Genomic DNA, 21,473 nt, shown 5'->3' on the forward strand with positions numbered 1-21,473 from the left:
GTGAGCGTGTAGAGAACAGGAGGCGAGAGCAGTGGAGATGAGGATGAGACAGATGAGATACTAAAGGAGAGAGGTGCAGAAGAGGAGAGCATCAGACAGAACAGACAGTGTTTACTCACAAAGAGTCTCTCTTATCATTTTACTGTCAAATGTAGAGCAAAAATCTAAAGATTTCAACACTAGGCCAAGTCCCTGATTTCCTAAAAATCCCTGAAATTTCAGAGTAAACCAAGTATAAAGTCGCTAGGCCTTAAAAGTAATGAACATATGAAACTACTGACAATATTTTCATGAAACTTGGTGAAAGTTTGTGGCACTGGTCAGGGAAGATCTCATAAACTTTTTCGTGCAGATCCGGATCAGAGGATGGATTTAGGAATGATTTTTTTTCTCTTTCTTTAACATTGTAAGATAGGACTGTTTTTGACATTTTTGACATTTTCGAAATAATTCATGGATGTTGATGAAAGAAAATCAGACATCTGTATCAGGGAACTGATATTTATAAATGTTTGCACTTTGGTGCAGCTTGATTGAATTTAAGGGGACTGCCTTGGCGGAGGTATACGCTGTACCGGCTGCCATTGCAGTGTGTTTATCAGCAGAACTATGCAAAATCTACAGTGCAGATTTTCACGAAACTTGGTGGAAGAATGGGAATTTTGGGTAATTTTCACCAATTTCCAAGGGACGCCGTCATGGGTCTTGATGAAAAAAATCAGACACATTCAGGGAACTGATATCCACGAGTGTGTGGGACTTGGTGCAGCTTGATTGAGATGATGGTGACTGTTGTATCTTGGTGATCTTCAGGGACACGTCACAGAACGACCATGTGAATGAATAAATACTGAGCATGATGTATTAAATGGGCTTGAATGACACAATGTCTCAACACTCTCAAACGCAGGTTCCCACATCTGTGTGTAGCTTGTCTCAAGGGAACTCTTAAATACAGGCTGTTAAACATATTGATCATCTGCTGCTGCACCCTAACAAGTCAGTGAGTGCAGAGGGACAGATGGCTCATCGCTGCACCACAGTGACAGGACAAAGGTGTCAGTCTGAGGGTGCACAAATGATGGAGGTGACATATTTACATTGCGTCCCGCCTACAGGGCGTGGAAATGAGTCTCCTCTCCAAAAGTATTCCACCGTGGAGGGCGGGACACTGAGGGCATCATCATCATCACCATCATCACCATCGATGGCCCGTCCACAGGGTGAGTGAAACAGAGCATCGACATTAACAGTAGCATTGAGCCGCACAGCTGATCGGAGCACAGATCCAGACAGAGTCGGGACATGATGTGAAGCAGACAGGCTGTGGCTGCACTGCAATGGAGGAGCAGACGCTGGACCGGACTGGATGACTGGAAACCATTAGCCGCCTTGTGGGGATCAACGCTGCCGCTGGCTGCAACAACGAGTGAGTGGGATGATGTTTAACGTGACTTTCGCCGAGAGGAGACGGAGCTGTCTGTCTGTGTTAGCATCTGTCCAACGCACCGCCATTAGCAGGAGCTATGATTGATCCAGTTTGAGGCTGAAAGCGGAGCCTCCGCCTCATCAGTGTGTGAGCTGCCATAGCCCCAGAGCAGCCCGATCCATCACCCATAATCAATAATACATTTAGAGAAGTCAGCGTTAAGGCTTCTTCCACAGGAGTGGAAGTGTTAAATGTGAGGTGATAGCTAACGTTAACGGGTCATAACAGCAGGCGACACGCAGGATGATCGTTTCATGTAAAAGACAAACAGAGTTAAACTGTCATCGCCATGGTGAAATGTGTTTCACACGTGTGGAGAGGATAGAGGAAAACAGTTGTTTTTATATCCACTAATGGAGCAGCCATTTCTCCTAATGAGCGTCTCGCCACCAGAGGGGGCGCCACTCCGCATATTCAACAAGCTAGCAGGCTATCAGAAAAGTTGGGGCTACATCCACAGAGCGGGAGCGTGTTGTTCAAACCAGCCCGGACACGGGCACCAAACCACGGCGTGAGGCAGGGTTTAAAATGGCGTCGGGAAGCAGCCGGGTGGCGGTGTGAGAGGAGCTGGTGGCGGCGACGAGAAGAAGTTGGGGGGTCTTTGTGAGCAGAGGGTCCTCAGATCACACTGTGGCATTTCTATTCAGCCCGCAGAGCCTTAGCAGCTGTTGCTAAGCTACCACCCAGAGCTGCCACCACGAGAGACGGTGTGGAGGAGAGACAGCAGTGATCAACAGCATGAATCACATTCATACTGTAATGCCATACAGCAGGAGCCCGTTAAAGGTCCAGTGTGTAAGATGTGGGTGAAGGGGATCTATTGGATATAAAGTCATCCTAGTGATGTTTTCACTAGTGTGTTTCATCTAAATTCTACAAATGGTTGTTTCCTTTACCCTGGAATTGGCCCTTTTATATTTAAATATTTTATGTTTACATCAGGAGCGGGTCCTCTCTATGGAGGCTGTCATGTTTTTTTACAGTAGCCCAAACTGGACAAACTAAACACCTTTTTGAGTTTTTATGACAACTGAAGGCTACCACAGGTTCTCCTCAATGTTTGGATGGGGAGGTGTGAGGTGTTCAGCTGCAACATGCAACTCCATCACTAGATGTCACAAAATTTTACACACTGAACCTTTCAACACACGTTAAGACAAGTTTATCTTATAGCAATTATTGTAGATTTCCATTCGGATGTTAGTGTACCATCACAATTCCACTGGGACACACAAATAAATCTGAGTCATAACTAATGACTATTTAGCTCTCGTATGGGACATCTGAAACATTCTAAGTAGTTTGATGTTAAGATGTTGTTACAAAAACATCTTATAATGGTTTAGTTTGGTGAAGACGTTGAGTCAAACTGTCATTTTCAGTTTTATTCTCTGATCCGCTTTGAAATACTTTGGGTGGATCCTAAAAATGCATTTGCGGTCTCAAACGAGTGTGTGTCATTATTAGCTAGAATGGCACTCGGTAGAGCTCAAACCTGTGCCAAGGCCCAGCAGTCCCCTTATGAAACCACATTTTAATTAACTAGATACAGATTTTAGTTTGGATCTGCACCACATTTCACACACTCATAAATATCAGTCCCTTTAACATTCCTGATTTCTTTCATCATCCATGAATTGATCTCTAGAAAAAAACTGTGAGTTGTGAAATGTTGAGAAACGTCCTGTCTAACAATGTAACAGAAAGTGGGGGAAAAACCTGGATCTGCTCCCAAATTCAATGGTTTATTCCTTAGGTCATACCCCACATCCTCAGTTGAGTGTTTTTTGCGTAATCCTGTTAACGAACAAACGAAGAAATGCTGCCAAAAACAACCTCCTTGGTGGAGTTAAAAATCCCCTTTTGCAGTTTTTAAGACTCCAATGAATGTGTTTAATAATTCATTATATTCTTAGAAAATCCCTTTTTTTCCCTACAGGATCATATCGACACACGGTGTCCAGCTCCACAATCAAATAAGTGTGCTGCATAAATAATAAGATTGTACTAAATGTCTGTGCAACATTCTGTGAGTTTTCAGCCAGTTGTCCGTGATGAAAATTGCTAATTAGTACTGAAAACTGTGGGAAACTTTTCAGCAGGTCAGGCTCACAGAACGTTATGTTAGGGTATGCACAGTCTGCTCGTAGATGTGGAGGCGGAACAGTCTCTCCATCAGATGGCTGCTTGGAATCTGAAATCAGCTGGCAGCTTTCACTCTGACTCTCTCAGCAGCAGAATCCACCTCAATCTGTTGTGGATGATGTTCAGCTCATGTACGTCACCTTATCTCAGTCTGAGTGGGAGCGATTTTCAATGATTATGCGGTGTATTGTTGCAGAGGTAGTTATTATTCGTACTACGGCTTATTTTTATTTCTTTTAGAGATATTTTTGTCGTGAGGACCCAGTGCCTGCACTACAATAATAAACGTATACAGATGCAATTTCCTCCGAAGAGTAAAGGAGAAAACAAACACGTGAGAAAGATTCTGCTGCTGGAATTCACTGTAATTGGTAAATCTCTAGACTAGTCTCTGCCTCAGGCTGTTGGTTAGATTCAGAGGGTTTATTTGACCTGTAACAATCTGGTAATGATTAAGATTTTCTTTTCAAATGAGCAGCTGTGAGCCACACAAAGTGTTTTGTGTAGTGAAAGCAGCCTGACTGCAAAGAGCCATTTGGAGAGCAGTAGCGTCTTTTCTTCATCGCCACCTTCCTCCCAAAAGCAGCAGAGTCTGTCAGACAGCTTTGTTATTCTTCCTCCATGTCAGAGCCGAGGGATCTCTCTTGCCACACACTGCATCCTGCTGTGTTGTTCTGACTCTTTTTGTCAGATCTGTTGCTGCAAATAATCAAACAAGTTTGATAAAGCAGTGCCCCAGTGAAATGTAGTATTACTGTTCATATTCCATATCTATTTCTTACTGTACATATCTTATTTATTTACATATTCCACTTTTCATATGCACATACTCTGCACTTTTACTGCTTTTTTTTGCACTTCTGGTTAGATGCTAAACTGCATTTCGTTGTCTCAGTACTTGTACTCTGTGCAATGACAATAAACTTGAATCTAATCTAATCTAATCTAAAGGTGAAGCCTAACAGAATAATTATAACAGTTTGGCTCTCTAATGTGAAAAGTAAAACTCTTGCATGTCTAGTATAGGCTCATCATGAGAGTTTGAGCAGATGGCCAGAAGGTTACTTCTCATTTTATTCTAATCGTTGAACATCTCTGCTCAGTTTTTTGATAAATACATACAGTTTATGTCTGTCTTAACTTTTTCATTGCCAAAAAAGCAAAATGTTAAGAGCAGCAGGGAACGTTGTCATAAATCTGAGGTTCCTGATATTCCAAATATAGTGATAACAAAAAGCAGCTTGTATATCCTGCTGTTTTAATGGAGTTTTGTCAGTTTTACCAGAGATACTAAATATCTGATGACAAAACTGTTTGTAATTATCTAAAATGGAATCTTTGTCTTCTGTGCTGCAGTTTTATGTTATTTCATGTAATATGATATACTGTACATACATGACTTTCAGTTTTTCATCTTAGATACATTTTTGAATTATGTTAACATAAGGCTGAAAGATAAATGTGAATTGGCGAACGCATCTAAAAAGTTTGTGAAGATGTGCAAATAGGGGTTACATTTTAGCAATAAAGTGCAAAACATTATTAATATTATTAACACAGCAGACTCAGAGTCCAGTCTACAGAAGGCTTAACTTAGTCAAGATGTGTATGTGTGGGTGGGTGTGGGTGGATTTTGTGAAACAGTCACGCTTATTGATCCCTTCACTAACAGATTCAGTTCAGAGGAGAGTAAGTGCAGGGATGTAGCAAACTTGAGTGTTTGGGTTTTTGCACTGACATGACCACCATGTGGGTTTGTGTGTTCACAGAGGAGCTGACACAGTGGTTTATACAGCAGAGCTGTGAGAGTGACTGACCCCTTAACACTTCTCCCCTAGGTGATGTATAACCTCTACTTCATATAATCCTCAAGTTAATCAATGATCAGAAAACACAATATCCTGACACAGTGGCGATGAAGTTGTAACACAAATGACTTCTTTCCTTCTTTAGGGTTTTACAGTAACAGCCATGCCACCCCCTGCTGACATCGTGAAGGTGGCTATTGAATGGCCGGGTGCTAATGCTCAGCTCATAGAGATGGACCAGGTCTGTAGTTGTGTAGAATATAAGATCAAATAAAACTGCTGCACTACAATTGAAAGACATGAGTATTGCTGAGCTGTGCTGTAGTTATGCAGAATACGGGCAAGTGTGCTGTGGTTGTCATGACAATAAACACACCAGGAGTGATAGATGTAGTTTAGTTTTTTTAGATGTACGAGTGCCTGTAAACTTGGAGCGTGAGGGTGGTAGATTGTGTCTCAGTTCAAAATAAATAAAAGGTTATCACCCCTGGAAACTATACGAGAACAGTGCATGGTTGAATGAGTCTATTTTTGTTTATTGAAAATTATGTTATGTCTGTTTTTTTTTTTTTCTTTCTAGAAACTTTTGTTTTGCTAGAAAAAAAACATCAATCTAAAGTCGACCGAGGTCCTCAGCAATATGGTTGTTGAGAAAGTTGATAGACAGTCAGACAGAGGTTCCTCCATTTATAGTTAGATATGGTTGTGCAACAACCTTGTGAAGTGTTGATATGTCAATCAAACATTTTATCAGAGATTGATGTGTTATTTCAACTATTAAATATTGTCATTTTCTTCTTTTCTTCTTTTCTTTCTGTTTGCAGAAAAGACCTTTGTCCTCAATAATACGAGAAGTGTGTGATGGGTAAGCATTCATCCTCCACATCCTTACATTTTACGATGTTTGCCTCCACGCCGGTGACAGCCAGTGGCTGGAGGCATTATGTTCTCAGGTTGTTGTTACATCTGTACGTCTGTAAGTCCCATTCCTGAGAACAGGATATCTCTCCAAAATGCCTTGAGGGAATTTCCTCAAATTTGGTACAAATATTCACTTCGACTAAAGGATGAAATGATTAGATCTTGGTGGTCAAAGGTCAAGCTCACTGTGACCTCACAAAGCACATTTTCTCCGTGTGAAGGTGATATCTCTTGAACACCATCAAGGAATCCTTGATGGTGTCATTGCCTTTGGTTTTCCTCTGTCTCTTGAACAAATGATATGTACGAGATTTTATGTAGATTGAACTAAAAAGGCAGTCAGTTTGGTTATTATTATTATTATTAGGGCAATAGGTGCATTTGTCAATTCCGCATAGCTCCTGTAAATAAATCTGAGGACTTATTTGAAAACTGATGTGGAGCCGCTGAAAACCACAACTCTCAGTGGAGCGTAGCTAATAAAATCAAACCAATATAACCTGACTTTGACCTGTACCTTTCTGATTTGTGTGTGTTCTTCATTATTGGGGGGAAATACTGTCTCACGACTTCAGGTAACTGTGATAGCACCAACTCATCTGCTCTGTCGAGTTCTGTGGGTGGAGATATGTCATCTTCTGATGACTCTGGAAACTGAAAATTCTTTGCACTTCACTGTTAAACACCCACTGAATAATTCTCCTCCACAATCTCTCTGTTCACCGCTTGTGTAAATTCGACTGCTGCAGGGAGGAAGCTGACTCTCCGCAACCTTTTGTTCATGTGTACTATGCTGCATTTTAAAACTGCTGCATTATGTTCCTCTGAGTTTGTCGTAGATACACTTACAATGAATTGTACCTTTTTCTCTCTGTGTTTGTCCTCAGCTGGTCTTTGTCAGGCGCAGAGCAGTTTGCCCTGCGTTATGCTGACGGCCCTCAGCTTTATATCACTGAGCAGGTTAGCTCCACTGTTTTCTCCCTAAACTTGTGTTGATAACTTTGTTAATCGCTGTTGATCTTGTACATAAATTCCTTCTCTATTACCTTTTTAGAGCCGTGGGGAAATCAAAAACGGGACCATCCTTCGATTAGCCATTTCTCCTGTGAGTGACCCTCCTTCATAGTCCTGTTCAGTTTCAAAATTTCCTTTTTAAACAGAAGAATATCCTAGTACACTGAGTAACTAAAGGGTTTGTTCTGTAATTCATATTGTGTAGAAACTACACAAGGTTTGCACACATCAAATCAAATTCTACGTTTGTGCAGGTCTGTGAAAGATCTTTAATCTCTAAAATGTGACGCAAGTTTCCTTTTAAGACACACTGTGTGAGGGAAATCTTTCAGGGTGATGGAATGAAGTTTTTCTGGAGACTGATGACGTCTGAAGCACAGTTATTTATTCTAAATACCTGATGCATCAGAGTGACCAGGCAGATGAGCCGTACAGAGAGTTATCAAGTTATTGCCATCACCAAATCTAAGCTGTCCTTGCAAAAGGAAATAGGTCACAGTGGTTGTATACCATTAATCTTCATGTGGGGCTACTCTATTGGACAAATATGTTTAAACCTTGTCTCACCAAATTACTGTTGAGTCTTCTATCTATCAGGGTGCCCTATTATGTGTCTTTTCTCCAGTTGTTATCCATTTGGCTTCCTAAGTCAACCTCGGGTCCCAAGAATACTGCAATAGAGAAAAGGGGGACTCAGCATTATGGCACAAATATATAATCTACCTCTTACTTTGCTCTATGTACTGTCACCATGGGCCAGAGTGACCCAACAAAATAATACAATACATACTCAGTGAAAAAGAATACAACTAAATTAACACACACTGCTGTTGACTCCTTAACAAAATAATTGTGTGACTTGATGTGATTCAAGTCACATAATTAAAAAAAACAATAAAAAAACAAAACAATCAACTAACCTGCCGTGAGTGCTTTTGAGCTGAGGCACAGCATCAAAAACATCATTCAGTGGTAAATTCATCATGGATGTGAGGTTTCTTTTTTTTTTATCCGTCTATCAGGGGCGTGCTGCTCGTCAGCTCTTGGAGAGGATCCAGTCCCACGGCATCGACGCACGCCTCGAGGCCCTGAAAGAGCTCGCCAAGCTGTCTGCAGATCCAACCTTTGCCGCAGAGTTCATCAACATGGAAGGCATCGGGACTCTGGCACGTCTTGTCGAGAGTGGCACCCAGTGAGCACAGTGTCTGTTTTGTTTTGTGATGACAACGTGATATTAATTCAGTCTGAAAACTAAACTTCCAATGATGTTGTCGTTAAATTTACCACGAGTTTGAAACCTTTTACATGAAGTTATTATGAATTTAGAAGAGGTGAGCTTATGTGAACAGCTAATGACAAACTGTTCTTCACCTCCTTCAGCTTCGGTGAAATGCTGGCCTTCACTCTCACTGCCTTTCTAGAGCTAATGGATCATGGCATTGTGTCCTGGGACCTCATCTCTCTGTCCTTCATCAAACAGGTACCTGCTCCAACAATAGAGTCATTCATCTGACTCATTTGACTTTCACAGAGACCTCGCTGGACAAATCTCCACTGTTTCAAAGTTTCAAGGTCTTCCCTTTTATTCCTTTTTTACTCACATGCTTTTATTTATTTACTTTCCTTTCCTTTTGTCCTGCATGATGGAAGTGAGTGGGTCCTTTTTTTACCGATACATTTTCTTTTTCTTTAGAAAAACGTTTTGACTTTTAAGGATTACATAAACTTACACAAACACTGAATGAGCTTAGAGTCTGACTTTTGACATTCACTGGGTTAAGCATCTCCTCTTCCTCCAACTCAGATTGCGGGTTATGTGAACCAGCCAATGGTGGATGTGTCCATCCTTCAGCGTTCTCTGGCGATCCTGGAGAGCATGGTCCTCAACAGCCACAGCCTCTACCACCGAGTGGCCCAGGAGATCACCGTGGGACAGCTCATCGGGCACCTGCAAGTGTGAGCACACACACATGCACAGGGGCTTTCCGCACTCTGATATTAGGGCCGAGGAGTGAATGTGGCATTAAGAAATAAAATTGAATAAAAGTTGCTGTTGATATATGCTCTTGGCATTTTTTTAAGGGGTGTGTTCAGGATTCTTAGATGACCCCAGTCTGTTTATATTCTGTTGTTGTCACAAAATCCACTGAAAAGACCAAAACCAACTTGAACATGAAACCGTTGGAATCTGTAGTTTCAGCAGATGTTTCTCAAACAGGGATAAATGGTGCACTTGCACAGGACTACTTTCAGCTGTGGATTTATACACATTTAGGGTTCTAGTGAGCATTTAAAGCAGCAATAAATGTGAGCTTGATTAAAAAATAAAGTGTGTGCAATAATCATAATGATTAAACATCTCACCTGGGATCATGTCAGTGTCTCACTGAAAATAAACTATAAGGTTTCAGTTACTTAGACATTGTTTGTTAGTATGATCCATTAATTGGTTGTTTTGGTCTTTTTTATGGTAATAAAGAAATGTCCAATGACATTTAAAAATATTTTACGTAAAATTGAGAATAACAATTGTTTAAAATGTTGGGAGTGTAAGAGGGGTGTCTAAAAATCCTGAACTCACCTCAGAAATGTTCATAGACTGATAATTAAGATGGACGAGGTGTCTCCACTTCCTCCTGTTATATCAAAAATATCCTTGGTTCAGGATACATGTAATTGACCAATCGCAAATCAGTTTCAACTGTCAATCACGTTCTTATATCAGCAAATAACTAATTAACTTACTGGAAAAATGAACATTTAAACAAACATCAGCGTATTGAGAGCTACCTAAAATGACAGAAACCATCTACAAGAAAATTGTATTTGTTGTTTACTTTGACTTTTTACTTTGGTCCATGTCCCATCAATTAACATGGACGAGGAGGAATAAAGATGTTTTGGCTGTCATCTCAGCCATCTTAATATTCAGTCTATGGCAGTAGTAATAGTGATAGAGTAAGAATAAGTGTGATGTAGCGTAGTTGTGAGCCTGAGGTCTGTGGAGATTTGTGGAGCACGATGCTTCTAACTGGTTGTTGTGATGCTGGATGATCTTTCAGGTCTAACCAGGAGATCCAGACGTACGCCATCGCTCTCATCAACGCTCTTTTCCTGAAGGCACCAGAGGACAGACGACAGGTCAGTGAACAGCAGTCACAGAGAAAATGACTGAATACACATAATAGATAGACCTAACTGGAATACTAATACTGTTCAAGTTGCACATTACATTAAAAAAGCCACCCATGCATAATCATTTTACATTTAGTCATAGTAGTCATATTTATTTTCGATACCAGAGAGTTGCCTCACCCTGGTTGCTCATGTGTGCAGCAGTAGGTTAGTTAAGGCTAATCTCATGGGTAGATGTCTGTCTGCCAGCTGACATGTTGTGGATTCTGTCTGACAGTCATTGCTGTAATGACACACTCTCTCTAAGTAGAACTCACCTTCCTTTTAGGTTTTTACATTTGTTTTGCTGTAGTTATGTCAGAATAGTTCACAGCAGCCCTCCAGCCATAACTGACCGAGCACCATACGCCATTTTCAGACAAATGGCAAATGTCCAGAAAATTGGGTCAGGACATTTTCTGGAGTTTGCCTTTGTCATATGAAGACCGCAGAAGGAGATTGTTTACATCAGACGTGTTCACAATAACAAGAAAATGTCCAGAACATTCAGATGGGCTCACTCTGACATTTTATAAGGGTGCTGGCAGGAAAAGTTCCTGGAAAATGTCCGTCACAACCGGAAAGAAAGAGTTCAGAGGGGATTCATTAGTTCTGTTAAAGTCAAGGATTTACCTCAATGCCAATCATGGTCTATCACTTACTTTTACAATGTACAGTGTGTAATACTAGTCAAATAGTCAGAAGGAGATGAATTGATCAAAACAGGATTTAAAATGAAAAGCAATATAAAACAATTCAGTTATTAAAAACACCATTCAACATTCAGTAACCTAATGTTGAATGGTGAAAGTCTATATTCACATTATGTCGCAATTGTCCATCTTGATATAAGAGATGCAAAAACAAACAGTTTTCTGAATCTGAAATATCTTTGAAACACAAAACAAATGTACAAAAACTAAAGGAGTGAGTGCTTTTTAAAATCTGTCACTGAACACTTATGTCTCATCTCCCTGAGCTGTGCTCACTTTTATCCCAGCTCACTTAGTGCCCTAACGTACTGCAGTGCCTCATCCTGTTCCATGCTGTTTTGTCTCTGTGTGTGTGTCAGTGTGTGTGTTATTTCTAAAAGATGTTATATCTAATCTAAATATCAATGGAGGATTTTCTGTCTGTTTGTCTTTATTTTGATTTTCTCAACAACCACTCAACTTCAAACTCTGCAGGTGTATTACTGATGAAACATGAATGTGCTGTATTGACTATAACGTTCTTTAGATGAGCTGTTGTTGAGAAAATCGACAGACAGTTAAGCCTCCGTGTGCTTTAACCTGCAAACTGTACTTTGTGTTACCATGGTAACCATGTTTTCTCCTCACTATAGAGACAAGCCATTTATGATTTCACTGACGATCAGTATTGTTTTTTTGCTCATTGAAGTCTTACTTTATATTGAGACGTAAAAGAAAAAACGTCACTATTACTACTTTAAAATGAAATGATAATGTAGACTGAATTATTTTATTTCATTAAGTGTTGACATTATGCCGTGTACACTTAAGAGAAAACAACAACTCTATGTATGTATGTTTCCTGCGTTGCATGTTACTTTTTTAATAATCAGCTCTAGTGTCTTTATGGAGCCCCTCTGTAGTGATCGCTTTAATACCTGCAAATGTCACAAAGTGGATGAAATAGCCATCTGTTGCGTGTGATTCTGATTCACTGTGAAAGCTGTTTTAGCTTCAATAAGTGTCAACCACCACTTGGCATTAAATTTAGGGCAAATTAGGATGAAAAATTATTCTTATCCATAATTTTAAAATTATCTAACAAGGACGGTTGTCTTTAAATGTTGCTGTTATTGACCACTGGAGGGTGATATGAGTCAGTTCTAGTGAGTTGAATACAGCACATACAGTCAGTTTACAGCTCAGTAAATACACGAGTTACTGTTAAATACTTTCTTCTCACTTATATGATTTTCAAAGAAGTGACGTGTGAAAATAAGTCTGGAAGTCTTGCAGCAATTTAATATTTATTTATGTATTTATTTATTAGACTATATTTTAGCAGGTTAGTCCCATTGAGATGAATACAATCTTTTACAAGGGAGACCTGGCCAAAAATAGCAGTATCATAGTTTAAACAGTAAAAGTATTTAACAGACAAACGCATATGGTAACTAGAATGACACTCCAAGAGTACATTGGGTTGTCTCTCCACTTTTGCATCTTTCTTATTATCCTCAACTTATGAGGGGCCTTTACCAGAATATTTTGTCGTTATCCAGCTTCTCTTAACCTAACATCTGTCAATCTGATTTCCTGTATCAACAGTCTAAGCAAACGCTGGCTTTTCTTACCCAGCTACGAGCACGTTCATGTGACTGAAGTGACATTGTCTGAACTAAGAATTAAGTTCTTGATATAATATAAGAAGGAACGCAGGTTGAATCGGTAATAGCGACTTCCAATAGGGACTTTCAACACAGTGAAATATAAATGATGATCATAGAAGTAGAAAAGCAAAGAAGCCTGATTAGCCCAAATATTAACTGTGGATAATATGAGGAATTTACATATTGCTTAGTAGCTTATTTTAAGTTAAGTGATGTCAGACTGTTTCTGCTGCCACAGCAGAGAGGAGAGAAGAGCAGCAGTAAATGTGTGTTAAACCTGAAGTTACTTCGTAGTAGAGGCCCCGTGGCTCCATGATAATCATGGGACCCCACAGTGATTGTCATGCGTAAATATTGATAAAAAGATCCCCTTCTCCTCAGAGGGTTGTTTAAAGCATGTAAGGTGACTTTGCGTTCTTATTCGACGTAGTGCTGTTCTATGTCCGTATTCTGTTGCATGCTGTGCCAGTGATGTATCCCTGTATCTCATGGTCCGTGTGTGCACTTTTTGTTTCCATTACTGTTACTCCCATGTCCCTCCTCCCTCCCTCAACCCGTAGGAGGAGTATACTAACCCGCTGGAGCAGCACCTCACTGTGAGTACACATCCCGCAGCATCTCATACCGTCCTCTCCACCCCACAGCCCTTCTCCTCCCTCACTCTCTCCTGGTGTTTCTGAGTCATGAACAGCCGCTGTGTAATCCATGCAAATTGAGAAAGAACCATAGCTTGCTGCAGCAGCAGACAGACTGTGTTGACATATTGAAGTTAGACCGTGTTGCCATGTATTAGGGAGGGAGCTCAGAGTTCAAACCAGAGATAGAAATATAGCTTCAGGATGTTGCTACATTTCAGTAATCGTTTTAAATTCCCATTTTCTGTTGGTAGATTTAAAGTGAGGTCTTTCCACTTTTCTGCTCCTTCCTTCCTGCTTCTTCTGACCTGTGTGTTGGATTATTGTATATCTCTTACTCTCAGGAAATGGCGAGCACTTTGGCCCAGAAACACTTGCGATCCATCATCCTCAACGTGAGTATGAAGTTAATGCTCTGCTCTACTGGCTGTTAAGCTTCCAGACAGCTGTGAAATACACGGGTGTGGATTTTAAGACACTTTGAATCTAGTCACTACTAAAACTCTGGAAAACTTTATAAAAATACAGATTATATCTCTTCAGCCTTCTTGGGTTTCTGTGGTCATTCGAGGTCTGAAAGTTTCAGCCCTGAGACAGAGCAGAGAAAGCGATAAAGCTGTACTCACTCGGGGAGCTGTGACACAAAACCAGCAAATGTGATATGGCATGAAGTCCATGAAGTGGAACAGAGTCTGCTCTGAAAATAATTCCTTTTGGCACCAACTCATCTGGATGTGGCTGCAAATATTAGTGAGGAAGACGCTGCACTCCTGAGTCCCGGAGCCAGAAACATTCCTGCAGCCCTGCACGCTCTGACGGACGATTTAATGAGACCTGGTTAACTGCTGGATGCTCCCACTGTCTCTGTTATCACCTGTTAAAAGGCCGAATTTTATAAATCATTTAATATTTTCTTGACAGACAATTGCACATGCTCTTCAGCTTGTTGAAGGACAATCGATCAGGCCTTTAATTTTACGATCTAGGGTTGTTGTTTTTTTTCGTGCTCTATGATTTATTCATCGGTTGTTGGTGCACAAATTGCAACCTATGTAGAGATTCCGTTCCTAACTCAACTTCTCCTTTTCTAGCATGTTATAAGAGGAAATCGACCAATTAAAGCTGAAATGGCACACCAGCTGTATGTGCTGCAGGTGTTGACCTTTAACCTCTTGGAAGAGAGAATGATGACCAAAATGGATCCTAATGACCAGGTAAAGATTTAAAAAAAAAGTTTCTGTTTATTTTCTTAATGCTGTATAATCCTGTTAAAACTGATTCCTGCACCGCTAAGTCCAACAAAACAAATGTCGTCTCTTCCCCACCCCCAAAATGTGTCCTGCCATCCATTTTTTTGCTTCTCACTTAATGTTTTTCTGCGGTTCAATTCAACCAACTGTATGTTGATGTTATGTCCTCTTGTTTTGGCTCAGACCCAGAGAGATATCATTTTTGAGCTGCGTAGGATCGCCTTTGATGGAGAAAATGACCCCACGGGCACAGAGAAGAGAAAGGCCATGTACACCAAGGACTACAAGATGCTGGGTTTCACTGTGAGTCTCCACATCTCAGCTTCTTCTGTTTGGGGAGAGAATATGTGTAAAAATAGAAATATAAATAGATTAAAACAGAATTTTTTTGATGTTTTTAACAGCTTTATTGCCTTCTCATATTATTTCTGTGTTAAGAACCATGTGAACCCAGCGATGGATTTCACCCAGACTCCTCCAGGGATGCTGGCTCTGGACAACATGCTGTACCTGGCCAAAGTTCACCAGGACACATACATCAGGGTTAGTTCTGGCCTTGGGCATCACTTGTCACAGCTCACGAAGACGTAGAAGTCAACCCCACCTAACGTGTCCCCTCACTCCTCACAGATTGTCCTGGAGAACAGTAGCCGAGAGGACAAGCACGAATGTCCCTTTGGCCGGTGTGCCATCGAACTCACTCGAATGTTGTGCGAGATCCTCCAGGTTGGAGAGTTACGTAAGTAGATGTGTGTGTAACAGGAGATGTAGCTCTTGTACTTTTATCAAACTGTTGTCTCGAAATGGGATAAACACGTGTCTAGTGCCCTAAGGGTAAAGAAACAAACCACATAACTGCAATGTTCATCGATCGATTTCCTGGCCAGGAAACACTCTCTGACCTTGTTTTCTGTCTCCTTCTATACGGCAAGGCACAATGCCAAAAAGTAATCTTTGAAATATGATGGAGGATTCTTCTTTCACTCCAATTTTTTCATTATACAACTGAAATCATTCTTTTCTTAGCTAACGAGGGCTGCAACGACTACCACCCCATGTTCTTTACCCATGACCGGGCGTGGGAGGAGTTCTTCTGTGTCTGCATTCAGCTGCTTAATAAAACCTGGAAGGAGATGAGGGCCACAGCCGAGGACTTCAACAAGGTGTGGGATTAAAGAACTCACAATTTTCTTTAATATATTCATATTTATATACGTGTTTAAATTTCCAGCCTAACTTTCATTGTTTACTTGGGTGTTAACTCAAACATCAAAGATATATAGCACAGTGTCTCTGGAAGGTATTCAGACCCATTCACTGTGTGCTGTAGATTTGATTTTTTAAATAAAATTATAACCTGTAGTCAGACACTTCAAATTGTGTTCATGTGCATCCATGTTTGCATTAATTTTCCTAGAGTTGTGTTGAGAACTTGACTGGAGTCCAACTGTGTCAAATTGAGTAGTTAAGACATATTTTTAAATATAGTTTGGACATAGTTTAGTAAAGCACCTGTGTACATAAGGTTCCATATTATAGTCAGTCAAACATGAAGTCATGAAGTTCAAGGAACCCTTTATAGATCTGACAGTCCAGAGACTTGAGGGCCTGAGCCAAAGCTCAGACTTAAAGCTCACAGAACATCTGTACAGAGACCTGATGTTGATTCAGACACTTTATCCGATCTAAGCTCAAGAGGATGTGGCAGGAAGAAAGAGATAAACTCTCTCAATCCTGGTGTGGAAAGTTTGAATAGACCTGCCTATTAAGACTAAAGCTGTGATTGCTACCAAAGAGACTTTTAGAAATTACTGAATTGAAGTCTGAATTTAAAAACTCTTCTTAAAATATGCTCTCAATCTGTCATTATGGGTAACTGCTTGTTGATTGATGGACATATATGGCAATTATATCCATTTAAAATTTGATCTAATCTTAATCAAGTGTGCAAAACTTTCTGAAACTGCTTTATATTCTTCAGCAATGAAGTTTACATTTCAAATAATGATACCTTTCGATAGGCAAAGATTTCTACTTTCTAAATTGGAAAATAAGGGTTCTGTGAATTGTAGCTCAAGAACCTTCATGGTTCACTCAAAACCATTGTAAGCGGATCTGAAAATGTTACTAATCACCACTTTTCCTCAATCATTCTTGTGTGCGCCCGTGCATGTTAACCGTGCCCAGGTGATGCAGGTGGTCCGTGAGCAGATCACCAGAGCTCTGGCCATGAAGCCGTCATCTTTAGACCAGCTGAAGAATAAACTGAGAGGCCTCAACTACTCAGAGATCCTGCGTCTGCGGCAGTCGGAGAGAATGAGCCAGGATGACTTCCAGTCTCCACCTATCATGTACGTCTGTGTCTACAACACAATCTGTGTTTTAACTGCTATAGTCTTAAACCGTTTGTTTTTATCATCCCTGGACATTCACATCAGTGGAGTTTAAATAAAAGGTTAGAGTATTGCATCATTAGCAACAGACTGCTGCTCAAATCCACACTCAGCTCTATAAATGTAATCGTAGATAGTATAGTATCGTACACATTTGTGCGAGTGTGTCTGTGTGTCTGTGTTGCTGAAGCTGTGTTTGTGTCACAGCGAGCTGCGGGAGAGAATTCAGCCCGAGATCTTAGAGCTCATCAAGCAACAGCGTTTCAACCGGCTGTGTGAGGGAAGCTGCTTCCGTAAGCTGGGGAACCGCCGAAGGCAAGGTATACATCCGCCATCAATACCGTCACTGTGCTTGTTACTGCTGCTGTTGATTATCTGCTAAGCTTTGTGTTCCCTGTCTCGATTGTAGAGAAGTTTTGGTTCTGCAGACTCTCTCTGAATCACAAAGTGCTGCACTACGGGGACCTGGATGAGTCGCCTCAGGGTGAAGTGCCTTTTGAACTCCTCAGTGACAAAAGTAAGACACATTCAAACCCTTTTTTATGGCTTAATTTTTCAGTAACAAACCTTTTTATAACACACACACCGTGACACAGTCCTCAATAGACCATAGATTAATTGTGTCTTTTGGATTCCTCATAGTCCCCGTATCAGATATCAAGTCCGTGGTAACTGGGAAAGACTGCCCTCATATGAAAGAAAAAAGTGCTCTCAAACAAAACAAGGTAGTATTATTGTTACTGTTTTTTTTCTTCTTGTCATTCGAGTTGTTCCCTCGATTCTTTTACTGTGACCAAGTGTAGATACAAAGTTTTGTCTAACTCTCAGGAGGTGCTGGAGTTGGCCTTCTCCGTCCTCTACGATCCCGATGAGACGCTCAATTTTGTTGCACCAAACAAGTATGAGGTAAGCTCTGCAGCACTAAGGCTTAAAGCTGCACTGCTCCGTGTTGTTGGCATCTTTTTAATCTGGAAAAATCTAACTGCCCTTTCCCCCTTGGTGTGATTTGTTTGGGCAGTTGCAAATACTGTAATCAAGCTATGTATCCTTAATCTGACCCATGTACCATGTGTAGGCAAGTTTGAGCTAAACAGCTCCTTTAGTCAGGCTTGTTTTAGTATAACTTGCACAGTAGTAATGTTTACTCCATGATGTCATTTGTTATGATGCATTTTGGTACGCTTGCATTTTTCTCTGCAAAATGAAACCTAGCCAAAGAAATAACACGTTTAGATACAAGTTTAGATATAAGTTTAGATACTCATTAACTGATTCTGATTTGAGCAAAGGAACTTTAAGTGTATAAACGATCCAAAATGCTGAATTGGAAAAAGAGCTAGAAAGTATCAACACCTGACTCTTCGGTTCTACTCAGCACTATGGACAATTTTCTTTATGTGTGACGTCTTTTAGCTATTTTGCTTTTCCAGCTCACAGTTGCAGTGTCAAAAAGACCTCAGAACCCACATACACCACTTTCTCATCACCAAACAGTTAACAATGTTAGCAACTAGCTGAACATAGCGGAGTAAAGAGAGTGTGAATATTGGATCTGCATTCATCAAGTGGCCATAAAAACCAGTGAACGATAAAATTGCTGCTGTCTGATTTATATTTATAAATGAGTAATCCTTTGTTTATTTGTATAGGAGATTTATCAGGTCATATGTGAAGTGTTGTGTTTCCAGCTTGTTCTGCTGCCTCCCATTGGACAAACTTATCGGCTTCATAATTGCTTGGATTTATTAGTATTACTATTATCATCCACCAAAACACAATGGCCCTCTACATACCTAGTATTAACATGTGGTATTTGTGATCCAGTCACAAGCTGACAGCTCTAAGTACAGGTGTGAACTCACTGGAGGTGGTCTGGGCCACATGTGTCCGAATTCTTTTAGCTGTGTGAACGCAAATCCGTCCTGGGCCACACATGAAGGTCCTCCTACTCAGCTGACGTCCTCTGAGCCGCTGCAGTTTCACTACGAATCGAACATATTTTTTTCTCTTCTTGATGATTTGTTTGTAATCACCGCCACAATATCAACACTGATCACCACATAATGATCGATACTTGATTTGATTGAATTGGTCAAATCCAGATACCAGATGTGAACACCTTCTTAGCGCTGGCCACTTGTGACCGGATCTCTGAGGACGGATGTTAATACTGGGTGTGTACGGGGCCAATATCTTCTCAGTCAGAACCAAATGTGTTTGATTGTAACGCAAACACAAATCAACTAACGGACAGACACACAGTAATCCTCTATATACTGTAGCTCGCGACACCTGTTGGGACAAAGAATTCTTCATCCTTAATGTGTGTGTCTGTATTGTGTTGTGTGTTGTTTTTTTTGGAGCAGTACTGCATCTGGACCGACGGCCTGTGTGCGCTGCTGGGCAGAGAGATGGGCAGCGACCTCACTCGCAGTGACCTGGATACTCTCATCAGCATGGAGATGAAGCTCCGCCTCCTTGACCTTGAGAACATCACAATCCCGGAAGCCCCTCCCCCTGTCCCGAAGGAGCCTAGCTCGTACAACTTCACCTACAACTACAGCTGAGATGTGTGTGTGTGTGCGTGGGAGTGTGGTCGCGAGTGTGCATTTGCGCTGCATGTGTTTGTTCAGGATGAGAATACTTGCTCTGTTGACGAGTTTACCTGCAAGTATTTCCCCCAGAAAAGGCTACTTTTGAATTTTACTTTTCACAACATTGGAGCCTTCTCTACGTCTCTGTGTTCTTGATGCCATATGGTTCATCATATAGAAGAAATGTGTTTATAGCTTCAGAGGGAGGTCAGAGGTCAGGGTTCCTTTACAGAGAAGTTCTCCTGGAGCTGGTAGGGATTTAGTGATTGGATCTTATTTATCAGTTTAACACTCTGTTCCTCATTGTGCTGCTTTCTGATGGTTGAACAAGAAAAATCAAAGACAAAATATGTATATGAGAAGAAGTGAAAGAAGCAGTGAAGGTGAAAGGATAATGTGTTCTCCACATTTTGTTACTATTATAATCTAAATAATTCTGTGACAGAACCGTGTTGGACTACTTATGATTATTTGAATGATTCACTGATATACAGATTAATGTATCTTATACAGATTGATGTATCGTTTTCTCTATTAAATTTAGAAACCTTTAATCAAACAGAAAAAATGTATTAATAATCTAAAAAATCGTGGGAAAATTTGAATCACTTTCCCCACAGCTCAATTTGATATAAAGAGAGTACTTGTTTCGTTTCAAAGCCCAAAGATCTTCAGCGCGCTGTAATGAAATCTAAAGCAAACCAGCAGAGTCATATTTAAGAAGCTGAAAAACTATAAACTAACTATATTTCCAACAGTTTAAATGTACCATTAAAAATAATCATTATAAATGATGCTGATGCTTGCTCTCGTCGTTATAGTTTGACTGTAAACTACGTTTTAGGCTCTAGACCAGATTTGACTCTCACTGCACTAATACGATGTGTGGAGAGGTCCAGCAACATGTGACTGTAGTTTTTAATGATAAGTGCTGTAGGGGAAAAGAACCGGAGACACTCAGGAGAGGGCAAGTTAGGCTCTTTGGGTTTTCACAGAAAACTTGTCTATAGGCTTTTAATGGATCATTGAGAAAGTTGGGAAGGTTCATTTTGTTTAGTAACTTTACAGTTTTTTGTCACACATTGGCAATAAAAAACAACTAATACATGTAAACTGCTTCACATTCTTATCGACATCTTATCTTTTAATTGTCTCCTGATCAACTGATCAGTTAACTGACTAATACATATTCACTTTAAACTTAATACAGTAACTGTTCTAGCGTCTGTTTACTCATTCATGCTGCCTCACTTTGTTTTACTCACTTTTCTGCTCAGAGTATTAAAACTTTTCGGAGCCATTTTCAATAATATGTCAATATATCCCACTGAAATGAAACTATCCAAGTAGGTGAAGACTTATGAATATGCTCCTGCTTACCACACGTGTGTATGTTTTGTGTGTGTATGTGTGTGGATTTTGAGAGTTTGTGTCTTTTGTGTTAAGAGATGTAACAAAACTTTCATGATAAAAGTCAGGATCAAAGCTCTGACATCCAACACATAAAAACATGACACATAAGAACCTTTCTTGTCCAATCATAGTCACTGCATTGCCTTATCAAACACTCACTAAATATTTTGTGTATTATTAGCATTAATAAGCAGTATATGAATGGTTTACTGTAAAACACAAAGTGACACAATATAATGCAGTTGTAGCCAATAGCAGGAGGATTTTAAGCATTT

The 21,473-nt window shown here is 40.3% G+C and overlaps 1 protein-coding gene across 4 annotated transcripts; it reads left to right on the plus strand.

Moving 5' to 3' along the window:
* Window positions 1-1,132: 1,132 nt before the first annotated feature.
* On the plus strand, window positions 1,133-20,563 carry elmo2 (engulfment and cell motility 2). Of its 4 annotated transcripts, none has more exons than XM_034586771.1 (23): window positions 1,133-1,429; window positions 5,406-5,472; window positions 5,588-5,683; window positions 6,267-6,307; window positions 7,251-7,323; window positions 7,418-7,468; window positions 8,400-8,569; window positions 8,758-8,857; window positions 9,182-9,333; window positions 10,440-10,518; window positions 13,474-13,509; window positions 13,893-13,943; window positions 14,640-14,762; window positions 14,982-15,101; window positions 15,237-15,341; window positions 15,429-15,537; window positions 15,825-15,961; window positions 16,986-17,149; window positions 17,399-17,511; window positions 17,601-17,708; window positions 17,834-17,916; window positions 18,020-18,097; window positions 19,558-20,563. In XM_034586771.1, exons 3-23 carry the CDS (start codon window positions 5,606-5,608, stop codon window positions 19,756-19,758), a joined length of 2,172 nt encoding a protein of 723 aa, XP_034442662.1. In that variant the 5' UTR covers window positions 1,133-1,429; window positions 5,406-5,472; window positions 5,588-5,605; the 3' UTR covers window positions 19,759-20,563. The 4 variants fall into 4 exon arrangements, with proteins under 4 accessions (XP_034442662.1, XP_034442663.1, XP_034442665.1 ...); XM_034586772.1 differs by having other exon boundaries at window positions 9,182-9,327; XM_034586774.1 differs by lacking the exon at window positions 13,474-13,509.
* The last annotated feature ends 910 nt before the right edge of the window (window positions 20,564-21,473 follow it).

Source organism: Hippoglossus hippoglossus, chromosome 5 (assembly GCF_009819705.1).
Source record: "Hippoglossus hippoglossus isolate fHipHip1 chromosome 5, fHipHip1.pri, whole genome shotgun sequence".
Lineage (NCBI taxonomy): Eukaryota > Metazoa > Chordata > Actinopteri > Pleuronectiformes > Pleuronectidae > Hippoglossus > Hippoglossus hippoglossus.